The following is a 13,879-nucleotide window of genomic DNA, read 5'->3' on the forward strand; positions in this document are numbered from 1 at the left end:
ACATGTGTCGCCTGTTGTGTGTACTGTATTTGATGGGTATTTGATTAGCTAATGGACAGTGGATGGAAAGTGGGATGTGGGGACGTAAGCATCATAATCAACCAGAGACAATTATTTATGGCCACTATTTCGGGATGATAATAGTTTGGCAATTTTGCAATAGCCTAAAAACATTTCTAGATTTCTACATTTGTTCATGATGAGACATGTTTGCTTGTTTGGTTCACTTTCCTGAGAAACTGAGCTGGGTGTCAGGTGGTCTGAAATTTTCTATTTATTTTTCACGAGTGCAGTTCAATGAGAGAGTTTATTGTTCATCAGGGGATCCTAACATTTCTCTGGGTCAAACATAAACATTTCAAAGATTGCACATCATGCTTCCTATAATGTTACATGTAAACATAGACAGTACATGTATCTTATTTTTACTATTATTCTCCAGTGTGTTTTTGTACTCCATGTTATTTTAGATTGATTATGACATTCTATCCCTGCTTTTATATTCACTCTATGTCTTTTTCTTTTATGTGAAGTACTTGGTACGTGTAATTTCTTTGTTTTAAAGCACTGTGAACTTCATTTCTTGTATGAAAGACAATGAGTACGAGTTCTGAAGCAGAAATGCCTTTAATCAATAGTTTATTACTCCATCTTGTGGTGAATTTGTGTCAATACAGATAAACATATCAAGAACAGATGTGGCATGTGTTAATAAAAACAAACTAAAAAGTGCAGTCTAACTTTATTTATAGCAAAGAATCAGTATCAGTATGGGAACAGACATCAAGCAACTCCTGAAATTTTGAAGGTTAACAGGGGGATGGTATTGGTGAGGAACCCGGAAAAAACAAACAAGTAAAGAGAAATAGATAATAAACATGGATCAGGGGTCATGTGTGCAATTTATTACAGCACCGTTGCTTGAAAAATCACGTTAGTTTTCATTCCTCATGATCGTTTCCTGCTCTGCTCTAATTTTAAGTTGTGCTAAATCAAAAACAGGCGCACACCGGAAGTAGAGGCATTTCAGCTTCAAATTAAAACCAAAACGGTCACTTACTAAAAAAGTGCAAAAAATATTACCAGGTGTAAGCAGTAATGAAAAATATCAGAACAGTCAACGAACAACAATAGTGGTACAAGGTCTTTTTTGTATGCTTGCATTTTCAATAGCGTTATCGTAAAATTAGAGCACATAATATCAGAAATTAATAACCGGAAGTTAGCTAACGTTAGCTAGACACGAATCCGATCGCATCAGCCGACGCCTTCTAACTAATTGGACGCTCGGTAAGTGAAGATTCTTCTGTACAGTTATTAATTTAAATTGTTTAACTAGTGATACCGTTTTATGACCTCAGTCTTATCTGCCATCTTTCAAGACAACGATTTCATTTCTCCAAAGCTCGACCTCTCGACAAAAGAGGAAAAACATGTCGGTTTTAGCTGCTGTGAAATGTCGGTGAATGTGGGTAGACGGAAGTTAATGTAATACTCAAAGCGCGTAGAAAGATGAACTCCGTTAACGAGACATTATAATCTAAAGACTATTTCTGTGACCGTATTTTAGTAGTTTGTGACCGTATCAAAGGTGGGCTCAATAAAAGGGAGGCTGCTGTTACTGTAACTTTGACTGTACAGGTCACCAAACTATGTCTTCACCGCTCATCCGCCTGTTGAGTCCAGATGTCTGTCATTAAAGTAACTGTAGTACTCCAGCGTGTACTTTTCCCACCGCTACTGGCTGTTGGATACCTTTGTTTGTCATGGATGTCTTAGAACAGGACATTTTTAAGAAAAAGAAATCAAAACATGAGGAAAAAAAAAAAAAAAACACATACAAGAAGCTTGCCAATGGATAGAAATAGGATATTCAGAGCCGTTATATACATGTAATAACGTGTACATTATACAAAATATGTATAAGGAAACAAGGAAAAAGTGTAATTTTTTTTATAATTTTCACTTTGCCAGCTGTTCCTATGACTCAAAACAGTTGCTATTATGTTCATTTCATGTTTTCCAATATTGATAGTGTTTTGTCATTTTGATGTATTTTACTTCATATCCAGCAGATTGAATTGTTTACATTGCTCACCCTTGACATGCACTGAATGCTGCTTCTCACACACTGTCCAAACACTGCACACGAGTCAAAGCCCTGACCTGCACATACAGCAAAGCAGCCCTGACCCGGGTCCATGCTTGAATGAGTGTCCTGTCAGTTGTCCTCTTGCTCCTTTCCTCTGCAAAAAAACAAGAAAGTGCAGAAAATACATTGTAGGAAATCAGTTCAGAGTTCACTGAATACTTGTATCAGATGATATTGTAGTATAACATAGTAAAAAATATGTAAAATGCACAGCTTATCTCAAGTTATACATGCTAGGCTTAAATTATATCACAGTGTGACTGCTTTGTATTTCCCCATCACTCATGTCTTATGTGAATTTTCAGTCCTTTTGTTCAGTTTATGTGTTTCTGATCTTGTCTCTGTGTTAAAAAAAAAAATATTGGAGGGGACACATGCTTTCGATGACTTTTTGAATTTCTATGCTGTTTGTCAGGCTGCAACGAGCAATTTGTTTTCACTGTCAACTCATAGGCAGATTGTTTTCTAGATTAATAAATTCATCCTTTTATCTATAAAATGCCAGAAAGTAGTGGAAAATTATAATTTCTCAGTGCAAGGGGACGTCTTCAAATTTCTTTTCTTGTCTGACCAACAAAACCCAAAGAAATTCACTTTAAACGATACAAAACTGAGAAAAGCAGCAACATGAACATCATATTATCTCCTGCGTTTTCTCACCAAATCCAGACTCGACAAGAGAAATGGTTATTTTCAGATACCCACAATTAATGTACAGAAACGTCATCAGAGACTCTTGGGAACAGAGGACGCCATAAAACTGCGGTGTTTTGCAGTAATGACACCTGATTATTCATTGCAGTTCAGAGTGATGAAGTAACAGGAAAAAAAGGGAAGTGAGAAGAGATGGTGTGGTTGAACAGTGTGAGAGCAGCTTGAAGTCAGAGCATGCATATGGTTTCTGAAATGCTCTGGGCTTGTGTGAGTCCAGGTCTGGGACATTTTCCTGAGAAGCAGCCGGCGTTTTCCTGGAGGAATGCTTGGCTGTGTGTATTTCGTGGCTGACTTCAGGTTGAGTCCCTTTTCACTGTCCTTACTAAAGGCTTTGGAATTTCATTAATCTGTGTGGGTGTATAGTAGAAGTTGGCTCAGTATAGCTGCTGGGCTGTATGTGTTTAGCTCAGGATTTCTCTGCAAAAGTAGATTACACTGCATCATACCACTTCCTAATTATGATTTAAGCTACAAGTTTATTAGAGACATCTGTACGATCTCATGTTAACCAAAGCAACAGCCCATAATAACTCCAGTCTCTGTGAAGCGTATAGTCCCTGTTGACACTGTCCAAAAATTTAATAATATTGTATTGTGCTGCATTTAGAACTGAAATAATCAATTAATTGATTACTTGGTGGGCAGAAAAGTAATTGGCTGTTATTCTGATTTTCAATAAAACATCTTAGTAGGTTTGTCCTTGCAAAAATTCATTGGTTCCAGTTTGTCGTTGGTTCCAGTTTCTCAGCTGTTAAGATTTACTGCTTGTCTGTGTTTTATATCATTTTAAACTGAATGTCTTTGAGTTTGTGAGTCTCAGGCAGGCAAATAAAGGCAGTTAGTGGATGTTGTGGCTTTAGGAAATGTTGATGGGAATTTTTAAAACTTTTTTTTTTCCCTCTATTTTAATTTTATAGACCAAAGTAGAGATGCAATCAGTGATTATTTCCATTACTGGTTAATCTGCCGATTATTTTCTCAATTGATTGGTCTTTGTCTTAGATTGCCAGCAAATAAGAAAGAAACCAAAAAGATTAAAGGGTACAAAACCCAAATATATTCAATTTATTGTTATAGAGGACTAAGAAAACCAGAAAATATTCACATTTTAGAAGCTTAAACCTGTTGATCTTTACATAAAAACTACTTCAATAATTAATTGACCATCAAAGTAATTTCAGATGAATGTTCAGTGTTTTTTCTCTCAGCTCTGCACGACACAATTAGGAAAACAGTCAGTAATGAAAATAATCATTAGTCGACTCTCTTACTGCATTATCTCAGATTTATATGCAGCAAAACTAAATCCTGACTGTTTGCGACAGTGTCCACAACCTTAATTCTAACAGTTTGTTGAAGATATTGTTACCATGATAGTAAATGCTTTCCCTCACACTAATGAGGCGTTCAGCAGCTTGCATGCAGCTTTTTGTTCACAGTTTATGGCGGAGCCTCTCAAGTGGTATTCTGAATTTCCTGTGTTCTGTGGCAGTTTTTATATGAGTAAGTTGTTTTGCTGCTGAAAAGAAAAGCAAAGGGAAATGATTTCAGATAGACACCTCACATTTCAAGGGTCAGCCAAACTCTCCGGTGGCAGATCTTTTCCATAAGATCCTCGTCGTTTCAGACTTTTGACACAGGTTTGCTGTCTAAAGAAAATTGTTGTTGATGCTAGCTTTTGTGACATGGCGTACCGTGGAGAGCGTGTGGACGTGTGACATGAAATGTGACTCATGTACATTAGCTCGCTACGGGGCACATGTTCAATAAGATATCGCAGCAAAGGTCACAAAGCTTTATATTTCGGTGTTGTGGGTGTGTGCGGAAGGTGAGGAACTCATCCCAGGTCTCTCTTTTAACAGCATGCACACATAAATTTGACTGTTGTGTAGTGTTTTTGACATAATTAGATCTTATTTGTCCATATTCTGGAAAGCGGCAATGATTACAGCCATTATTCATTTCTCTTAGAGTAAAACCTGAGTGTGTCTTGATAGGCGTAGGCCGCAGAGAGCGTGTGTTCTACTTTGCTCAGCCCATAGTTCACAGTTGATCATCAAAAGCGTAACCAAACATGTTATCCTTTAATCTGTAGTCAGAGGGAAGAGCAAGTAAGCCAGCCCTGTTGGAGGGAGGGGGGAATATGGGGAAGTGGAGATGCATTTCCCATAAGTCATTGTCAGCCAGCTCCTCCCCCCCCGGTTGGCCGAGAGCCAGCATCAAGCCGAGCAGAGAGCGGAGCCTGAGCTGTTACTGAGAATCAGAACATGAGGGACGAGGCGGACAGACAGGACACCTAGTTGAGCTAATGTAGACGGCAGGTTATTGAGAGCGGATACACGGGAGAGAGGCAGCAGTTCAGACTGGCATCTGTCGGTACGTCTCCACGCCCCTCGGCCTCACACACACTCACAGTTGTTTTTGTGGTTGTGTTTATTGCAGTGGGTTTTTCTCTATTTCCTTTCCACGTAAGTTCACTGGGGTGTGGTGTTGCGCTGTGCTTTCAGAGCACCGGTGCAGCGTCTTAAGAAGGAAGTGACAGTTGAATTGCTTTGTTCTAGATGATCTTGCAGTGCATGAAGTCGGCACAGAAGGTAACGGCATTACTAAACTTTAGCAGCTTTCATAGATATTTGAATATAGTCTGATCGTAGTGTTTCTTAATATTTCTTGTGTTCGTACTGTGTTAGTATTACCAAGAGAAAGAATATGCAAAATTACTGAGCAAAGGGTTCGGCAGCCATGCGACACTTGATCTCAGGATTAATCTTGCTGTGAGCTCTATCAAGGCACACAAAAAGTCAGAAGCTAAGTGTCAGGGAGAAGCTGCTTTTAAACATAATGGACACACTGATACCACATGCTGCAGCTATCGTCCCAGTTCTCACTTTGTGCTTTTTAAAGAGCTTTTAATGCATACGAGCAGTGTGGAGATGAAAGGAGTTTGTCTGAATGTGCTGATTTTACAGTCATACATGTTTTGAAGATTGTAACCTCCAAGTCGTCGGCAGTCAATCACGCTAATCTTTATTGGAAATTCGGCCCGGCTGTGCCTGATGTGCCGTAGCTCACTTCCTCTGAACTGAAACAGAGCACTTGCATCTAACGACACTGTTGCAACTGCCAAAACAAGGCCAGGGTTGAGTTTCCTGTCTCATCTGCCCACCGCAAACTTTCAAAGTTTCAGTTTGTTTCTGATCAAGTGATGCTCACGATCCTGAATTTACTGAAGTTAATATGTTCTTGACCACAGCACAAAGCCTGGCGTTGTTGCATTGAAGTATGTGCATATTTCTGTTGTGAGGATGTAAGGACTTGACGAGAGTAAACATCTCAAGTAGAGTCAAGTATGTGAGCTCGTCTGCTTCACTTGGTTTCATCTGGTGATCCTGGAAATCATAAAACAAACTTTTTCAGCCTGGCAGTATTGTCCAGATGCCCCTCAAAAAATACACAAATGAAACAGTAAGAAATAAAAAATCAAACGCAAATTAAGCAAGCAAAAGTTTAGACTTGAAAATAACAAGCATGATTGGTTGGCACTATCCAGCTTTCCTCTTTTTAGGGACCATCACTGAAAAGCCCTTTGTTGCATTATGGGGAAACAGTCCACACAAGCACAAACTTTACAACATTTTTAAAGGTCAGTCACCAGCATGATGATGAACCACGCGATTTACTGTACAGACACGATGCAGTAGCCCTGTGTGGAGTTGGACTGAGTCGGTTTTGATGTAATGATTAATAGAAAGTGCAGTTTGTGAAAGAAACACATGAACTGACGTTGCATTTGCACTGTAAAATCAAAAATATCATAAGCTAGAGATGCAGCGATAAGTTGATTCATGCTTGACTAATAAAATCAAAATGAAGCGGCAACAATTTTGATAATCAAATTAGCCGTTTTCTTTGATTCGCTGGTTCCAGCTTCTCACATAAAATGGTTTGATACTTTTCTTGGTCATGGTCAATTCAGTATGTTTGGGTTTTAGACAGGAGGCTGGACAAAACATGACATCTGACGTCATCTTGTGCCATGGGAAGATACAAAGGGTGTTTTTATAGACAAAATTATTTATCGAGAAGAGTCAGCAGATGAATTGTAGTCCCCTGAGTTGCAGCTTTAGTATAATTTGTTTCAGTTCAAAAAGCCTCGTGAATGAAACAGAGCCAACACGTCATCAGTCAGCTCCATTAACCTGCTGATGTATCTGTCCACTTTGTGGAGACGTAGATGATCTGTCATTGCTACTTATTTGGCACTGTTGATGTGCGGCTGTAGAAAAAGCACTTGACTTATTGGGTGCTGATGGTGTTCTCTCTCTCCAGATCCTGCAGATGAAATGGCGGTGAGGCAAAGGATTTTTAACTCAACATCACCGTTCTCCGGGTCGTCCCAGGCTGAGCTGAAGGGGTCGTATCCATCCTGCTCAGCTGCGGACCAGGAGACAGAGGAGGAGGAAGAGGAGGGAAAAGACAGCAAAATGGGCTACATAGCCTGTTTAAACCCGCTAATAAACAAGCTCCTGACACATGGGACTGCAGAGCAAGTGGGAGAAATGCCACTGAAGACCTCAACCTTCATTGCCCAAGCTGAATGTAATTATGCCGTTTTTTTTATCCTTCTTGGTACTAAATCAAACAATTGTGCATGGACAGAGAATGTAACATTAACACTGTGTTCTCCTCAGGTGAAACCCAGGAATCCCAAGAGTTCAGTCCATCCAGTTTCGAACGTTCCTTTGTTGCCACCCCTAACTGCTTCACCAGCAGGTATGACATTACCATGACAGCATTGCTCCCGCATCTCACACCTCATGTTTGTTTGTAAAGGCTGGGCTGAATTGTTTAATGTCATGCCTGGAATTTACATCGCTGCCGTACTTCTGGTCCAGTCTTTCCTCAGAGCACAACAATGTGGCGTGCCCAACCACAGCCTCCATCCAGGAGCCGAGCAGCTCACCAGCGCCGCTCACCCCGAGAAGGAAAACCAGGAAGAGACAGAAGCGCAAGGGCAAGAAAAAACTGGAGAAGAAGAAAGAGAAGCAGCGACACAGACATCGAATGCCCTCTGGAGTCCCTGAGCAGGAGAGTGGAAGTTCTCTGGTCCAGATCCTGGTAAGAGCCCTGGTTAGTCTTCGTATTTCATTGACTCTTACGTATGAAAAAGCTACTGAAGCTTATGTTACAACAGTCGGAGGCTCGATCTCTCGACATTCCCGTGCAAACGTGAGCTTTCCTGTGATGTGGAAGTGAATCACACAGCTCAGACACAGCTGTTTCTCATGGCTTTAAACGCTCAGCCCCTGAGCACACTCAGATGAGAATGTAAACATTGTGGAGTCTGATCGGACATGCTTTTTGCTCGTCTCCTGCAGGAGGACTCATCTCTTGGAGGAAGAAGCGACCTCAGCAGTTCTTGTTGCAGCAGCATCGAAAGCTCAGGAGAGCAGGACAGAGGGCCTTCTCTCTACAGCCGACAGATCTACATCACAGGCTCCAGCTGCTCTCCGCTGAACTGGAGGGACCAGGTCTGCGGCCCCCTCTCCAGTCTCCATTCCTATGGGCAGGACAGCAACTCAGACTGCCTCAGCAGCCTGGGAGACTATTCGCTGGCCCTTGCTGGCCTCAGGGGCAGCGTCAGTCAGGGGGACCCGTGCTATGCTGGGCCCTTTTTCAAAGACGTGGAGAGGGATGTAAGAGAGGAGGAAGATGATGTCTCAGCAGCTGATTCTGTCAGCAATGAGGGAATAATCTTTTACAATGAAGTACGTTCTGCTTTAGTCCACTTCCTGTCTTCTGTCCTGCTTTAAAGGATCGTTCTATCAAACTAACGTGCATCTTTCTTCATCTGTTAGAAAATCCAGCCTGTGGACTCTGAATACAAGGAAGGGAGGGAGTATATCCTCTCAGAGTTTGTCAAGGAAGGCTCCTACGGTGAAGTACACAGTGCTCAAGATGTCAACACGGGCTTCAAATTTGCTGTGAAAAAGGTAAGGCAGAGAGTATCGCCCTCTGTGTTTTTTCCACTGCCTGGTTTCAAACTGTGCTCTGATTGCTCACTACTTTTTTCCGTCCTCACAGATCCCCCTGAAGAGGTTCAGCAGCGAGGAGGTGGGTGCGTGGAGTGCCCTCAGATCTCCTCGTGTGGTGGAGCTCTTTGGAGTGGTCAGAGAGGGGCCCAGTGTTGTTCTTCTCATGGACCTGAAATCTGGTAAATAAGCCTCACTTCTGCATTTGACGCACAGCACGTTCTGCCAGTGCCCGCTGCTGTGGTTGAGGCGGAGGGTGAGGTTGGAAATTGTTGGGTGAGATGTGATGTAGGCACAGTAGGCGCAGCATGAGGACAGTGAAGACTAGAGAAATACGGATGTTATTAGTGTTGAGATGTGGAAGTGGGTGGTTCTGGGATGCCTGAAATGACTGTTGAGCTTCCTTTAAGTTTCAAAGTACAAATTACAGATGGTGATGCCTGGCTGATAAACGCAATGACATACATCACACTTTTCCTTTGCCATCAAATTCCAGGCCACAATAGAAGGAATAGTTGAGTAAGATATTGTGCATTAGTAAATATTAGCAGATAAAATCGTCATCCCGGTCTGACCTTAGCTGTTCTTTCAGGCTCCCTGGGCCAGCTGATAGCGGAGTGCGGCAGGCTGCCAGAGGACCTCAGTCTCCACTACCACTCGCAAGTCTTAACAGCGCTGGAGTACCTAATGAAGAAAAAAGTGGTGCATCTAGACATTAAAGGTACGTTATACATCATACACACATGTGTGTGAATGTGTGTCCTTTAGCCACAAAAATGAGTAAGAACCAAACTAAACTAATGCCTGAAGTCATAACTAAAAACCAACAGTTGCATTCAGACACATACTGTGGTATTTTTATTTGTCCTGAACACGCTGGGTTTAACCTCAAATGAGCCGTCATCATTGGTTTATTCAAGAGAGTTATTGTAAGGGCTTAAGAGAAATGCGCGAGTAAAGCAGAAAGAAGATTTTGTTACTTTTCCCCCTAAAGAGGTTTATGTCTTCATCGTCTTGATAGTAGATAGTAACATTCCTGTGTCCTCTTAGACTTGATGAGCTTGTAAATTTTGTATGTTTTCACGCAGTCCACTACCTCAAGAGTGACGAATTATGAGATATTCATGGAACGCTAAGACTAAAAAAGTAACAGCAGTGATGACACCAAAACACAGACATCAGATATTGGCATCGGCCCATAACAACACTTTCAAGATGAATCCGATCAGCAGCAATTGTACAGATCAAAGTGGCACGACAGTAATAACAGTAAAGCTGAATGTGTCAGCTTGACTTTTACTTGTTGTGGTACCCAGTGGAAAACAAAAACATACAGATAGCAGGCCACATTTCTAATTAGTTCTCATCAGAGGATTTTATGTCTTTGTGCAGCTGTTGTGTGGAACACAAGTGTCACAGATAGAGTCTAGATTTGATCCTCAGCACCTGTGTTGTGAAACCAGACTACCACAGAGAAGACGACGGGCTGGGAATTTCCCACAGTGTGACTCACCGCTGCTCTTTAGAAACGGCGCATGTGCACAGAATCAGGAGAGCAAGACAGAAAGAAAGGGAGATCGAAACAGAGAGGGGGGATGGGATAAGGAGCAGGAAGTAGTTAGCGAGAGAAGGGAGAGAAGTATGGACAGAGACCATGGAGACAGAAAGCAGAAGATGAAAATCAAGTGGAAATAAGTACAGAAAAGAAGAAAAGAGAAAAATGAAAAGGGAACTAAGTTAGAGGAAGAGTGAAAAAAAACAGGCTTCAGCTGAAGGACGGACAAACAGCATTGTACTGCAGCGGCTCAGGCGCCACCTGGTGTCTGCAATGCCTGAGGAGGAGCGTGGCAGTAACACCAAATATCTTTATCTGCTGCCTTTCGTTACCAGACTCCACATTCATTCCATATTAAAGTGTTTTCTACAGCAGCAGCAGCAGCTGTCCCTCAGTGACCTCATATATTCCTCTTATTTTGCTCCTTTGTCTCGAGACTGTTTTCTGTCTGTGCAGCTGCCCTGTTTCTAATTATGTCATCCATAAACTAAACCGCACCAGTCACTGAAATCAGCACAGTGCCATCGAGTTCACTGAGCAGTGTCAAGATTAATGCGGTGGATTATTAAGCCTGCTTGTCTCCCACAGCTGACAATGTGTTGCTGTCGGAGGACGGTAGAGACACCTTCCTGTGTGACTTTGGACACGCAGAGAGACTTGACAACCAGGGGCAGAGCCTGAGTGGGTCCAAAGGTAAGCGCTGTGTAACTTCAGCCATTCAGTTAAGAAGATGGGTAATTTATCCTCTTCCATGTCTTAATTAACTGTTTTCCCAATGTAATCCAATGCAGATCTGAAGGGCTCAGAGACCCACATGGCCCCTGAGATTGTAAAAGGGGAACCCCGCGGAGCCAAAGCAGATGTGTGGAGCAGCTGCTGTATGCTACTGCACATGCTCAATGGGTGTCAACCTTGGACGAGATACTACACCTGTCGACTTTACCTGAAGGTGTGCCTCACGGCGACACACAGACACTGTACACTGATGTTTCACTGCAGATACTCAGCCCACTCTTCACTCTATGCACGTCAGATTTTACTTCCTTTTTTCTGATGGCTACAGATCGCTAACGAGCCTCCCCCACTGAGAGAGATCCCACCTGACTGCAGCCCTCTCACAGCTGAAGTTATCAAAGCTGGACTTCAGAAGGATCCAGCCAAGAGAGCATCTGCCTCTAACCTCAAAGAAAAAAGTGACAGAGCTCTGAAAGAAGGTAACTGTATATGCATAGACGATTTTTTAATCTGAGTAGTGTCTGCCTATATATACCCTGAGAGGCAAAACTGAAATAAAAAGTGCTCAGAGAAACTAATTAACTTGAGACTTTAAAGGCGAAGGGGACAGCAACAGGGTTTTGAACAGCGAGGGTTACAACAAGGATTCATGTATTGTGTTTGTGTGTTTGCAGTGGGCGGACTCACCAGTCCAGTGAGGGGACCCTACACAGAGCCCCTGTATTGTGCCGACAAACCTCCGGACTCCCTGCAGCTTGTTAACAGCTGCATTGACTATGAGGAGGAACATCAGGAGTCTGTTGAGAAAGTGATTACAGCAGGGAGGAAGACAAAGTACCCGGGTGATGACGAGGAAGAGAGGGAGGACTCAAGGCGAGGCTCACCTTTCTGTCCCCAAATGCTGATCTCTGAGCCGAACCACAAGAGGGGCAACAAGATCACCACCGTGCCTGAACTTGAGCTGCGTAAACTGGAGCGAGGTGAGCTTTCTCCCAGTGTTCGGCTTTGTTTTTTGTGTATGACGTTTGAACTCTGCTCACTGTTGTTCCTGCTCGTTTGCAGATTTCTACCTGAGCAGCCTGTCCCAGCTTCACTCTGCTGAGATGCAGGAGCAGCTTTTGTCCTGTCTCAGCAGCGACCCGTATACCAACTGGGAACCGTGGGACAAGAAGGTAACCCACCAGAGCACATCTCTGATTTCATCTAATCTATAACAGTTGAGCTTCACACACTTAATCTGCATCAAATCTGTGATTCAGTACGGATAAATTTATTGGTATATTGAGGTTAGCAACATGCAAGTGACTAGACTCAATTGATGTGAAGCATCTCCATTAAGCGTAGGCCCATATGAAGACAGGAGATGATGAATGACAGCATCCAGGAGCTAATTGTCTCAGGGAATGCAATACAAAATGTTCCAATTCTGTATAAAAACATAGAAGATATTCCCAAAATTGGGTCCATTTTAACAGTTTCACTGGTGTTCATCGTTTCTGGATGACAGTATTAACAGTGCCCTTCTTTTTTACCCGGTTATTCCAGGACTCTGGCCGTTGGTCCCTGAGCCCAGGAGACGACTTCAGCTCTGGTGTCTTCTCCTACAACAGCCAGTCGGATGTGCAGGTTTTCAGTGTGGATCTGCTGAGTCACACACAGCTTCCACCACCCTGCTGTTTTGAAGGTGAGATAAAACAGTAAAATCTCTCCTCTTTTAAACTGTTTAATGTAGTACCAGTTAGTAAAATGTGATAGAATTTGCTCTTACGCCATGTGTATCTCTCTGCTGTGATTGGCTCAGGGGTGGATGTCTGCATCAGAGACTTCAACAGGAGAAGCATCCGCATCAGAGAGACGCGTCGGGTGAAGGTGGGCCACATCGCCACTGGAATCAGTGATCAGGTGAGGGCTAGGACACACACTCATGTGTCAAAACAGACATTCATGTTAGTCTGTTTCAGTGTTTGTAAAGGTGACACCTGTTTAATGCTTTGGCTTGTATCCTCTTCAGATCTCAGAGAGGGTTTTCACCTTGGAAACCCAGCAGGGCCAGCAGGTTGCTCACGATGAGGAGGTGCAGGAGTCCGGTCTGGAGCTCTGCTGTGTTCCTGCTCCAGACTTCAGCTCTGCCTGGAGATGGAGGATCAGAGACGGAGTGCTGGAGACCAGATAGTGGCTTCATCTCTCTCCTCCCATCAGCCGCAGTGTCATTTGAACGGTTGTACACGTGGCCTTCTGATGAATCGTCTCAATGTGCGAGGACCACGCTTTCATTAGGGGAAAAAATGAATCTGACGGATGGAGACTGATGGTTACAGCTCATGTTGTGTTGCTTTTTGTCTTTAAAGTCCTCGTTATTCTGTCAAAATGCTGAACTTTTTTGACCACTGTGATGCTTACATGATGCACCTTTTCTTATTGCATGTTTACATTCAGTCAATAAACAGTATGTGAAACTGCAGAGTGTGTGATGCGTTATTGGTCTGGCTTACTCTCATCTCACAAACTGAAATGATATAAAAGGATGGAGATGTTACATATGGTCCAGAAAATAGTCCCAAGAGAATGATTTGATGACCCTCTGACATTAATTCTATTACCATAATGAGATCAAAAACCCTACAGTGTAACATTTGATTAAAAGTCAATAAATACAACATAAAAGCTAAAAAATTGTTGTTGTTTGTGCAG

At 42.6% G+C, this 13,879-nt stretch overlaps 1 protein-coding gene across 3 annotated transcripts; it reads left to right on the forward strand.

The window, feature by feature from the left end:
- The first annotated feature begins 1,230 nt into the window (after positions 1 to 1,230).
- map3k14a (mitogen-activated protein kinase kinase kinase 14a) lies at positions 1,231 to 13,648 on the forward strand. 3 transcript variants are annotated; one of them, XM_076753675.1, is made up of 16 exons: positions 1,231 to 1,290; positions 7,196 to 7,465; positions 7,558 to 7,639; positions 7,762 to 7,984; positions 8,245 to 8,634; positions 8,725 to 8,859; positions 8,951 to 9,080; positions 9,491 to 9,619; positions 11,042 to 11,146; positions 11,245 to 11,402; positions 11,517 to 11,667; positions 11,863 to 12,168; positions 12,251 to 12,360; positions 12,734 to 12,872; positions 12,990 to 13,090; positions 13,200 to 13,648. In XM_076753675.1, exons 2-16 carry the CDS (start codon positions 7,210 to 7,212, stop codon positions 13,359 to 13,361), a joined length of 2,577 nt encoding a protein of 858 aa, XP_076609790.1. In that variant the 5' UTR covers positions 1,231 to 1,290; positions 7,196 to 7,209; the 3' UTR covers positions 13,362 to 13,648. The 3 variants fall into 3 exon arrangements, with proteins under 3 accessions (XP_076609790.1, XP_076609789.1, XP_076609791.1); XM_076753674.1 differs by lacking the exon at positions 1,231 to 1,290 and adding an exon at positions 5,071 to 5,242; XM_076753676.1 differs by lacking the exon at positions 1,231 to 1,290 and adding an exon at positions 5,386 to 5,460.
- Positions 13,649 to 13,879: the final 231 nt, after the last annotated feature.

The sequence above is a fragment of the Chaetodon auriga genome, chromosome 16, assembly GCF_051107435.1.
Source record: "Chaetodon auriga isolate fChaAug3 chromosome 16, fChaAug3.hap1, whole genome shotgun sequence".
Taxonomy (NCBI): Eukaryota; Metazoa; Chordata; class Actinopteri; order Chaetodontiformes; family Chaetodontidae; genus Chaetodon; species Chaetodon auriga.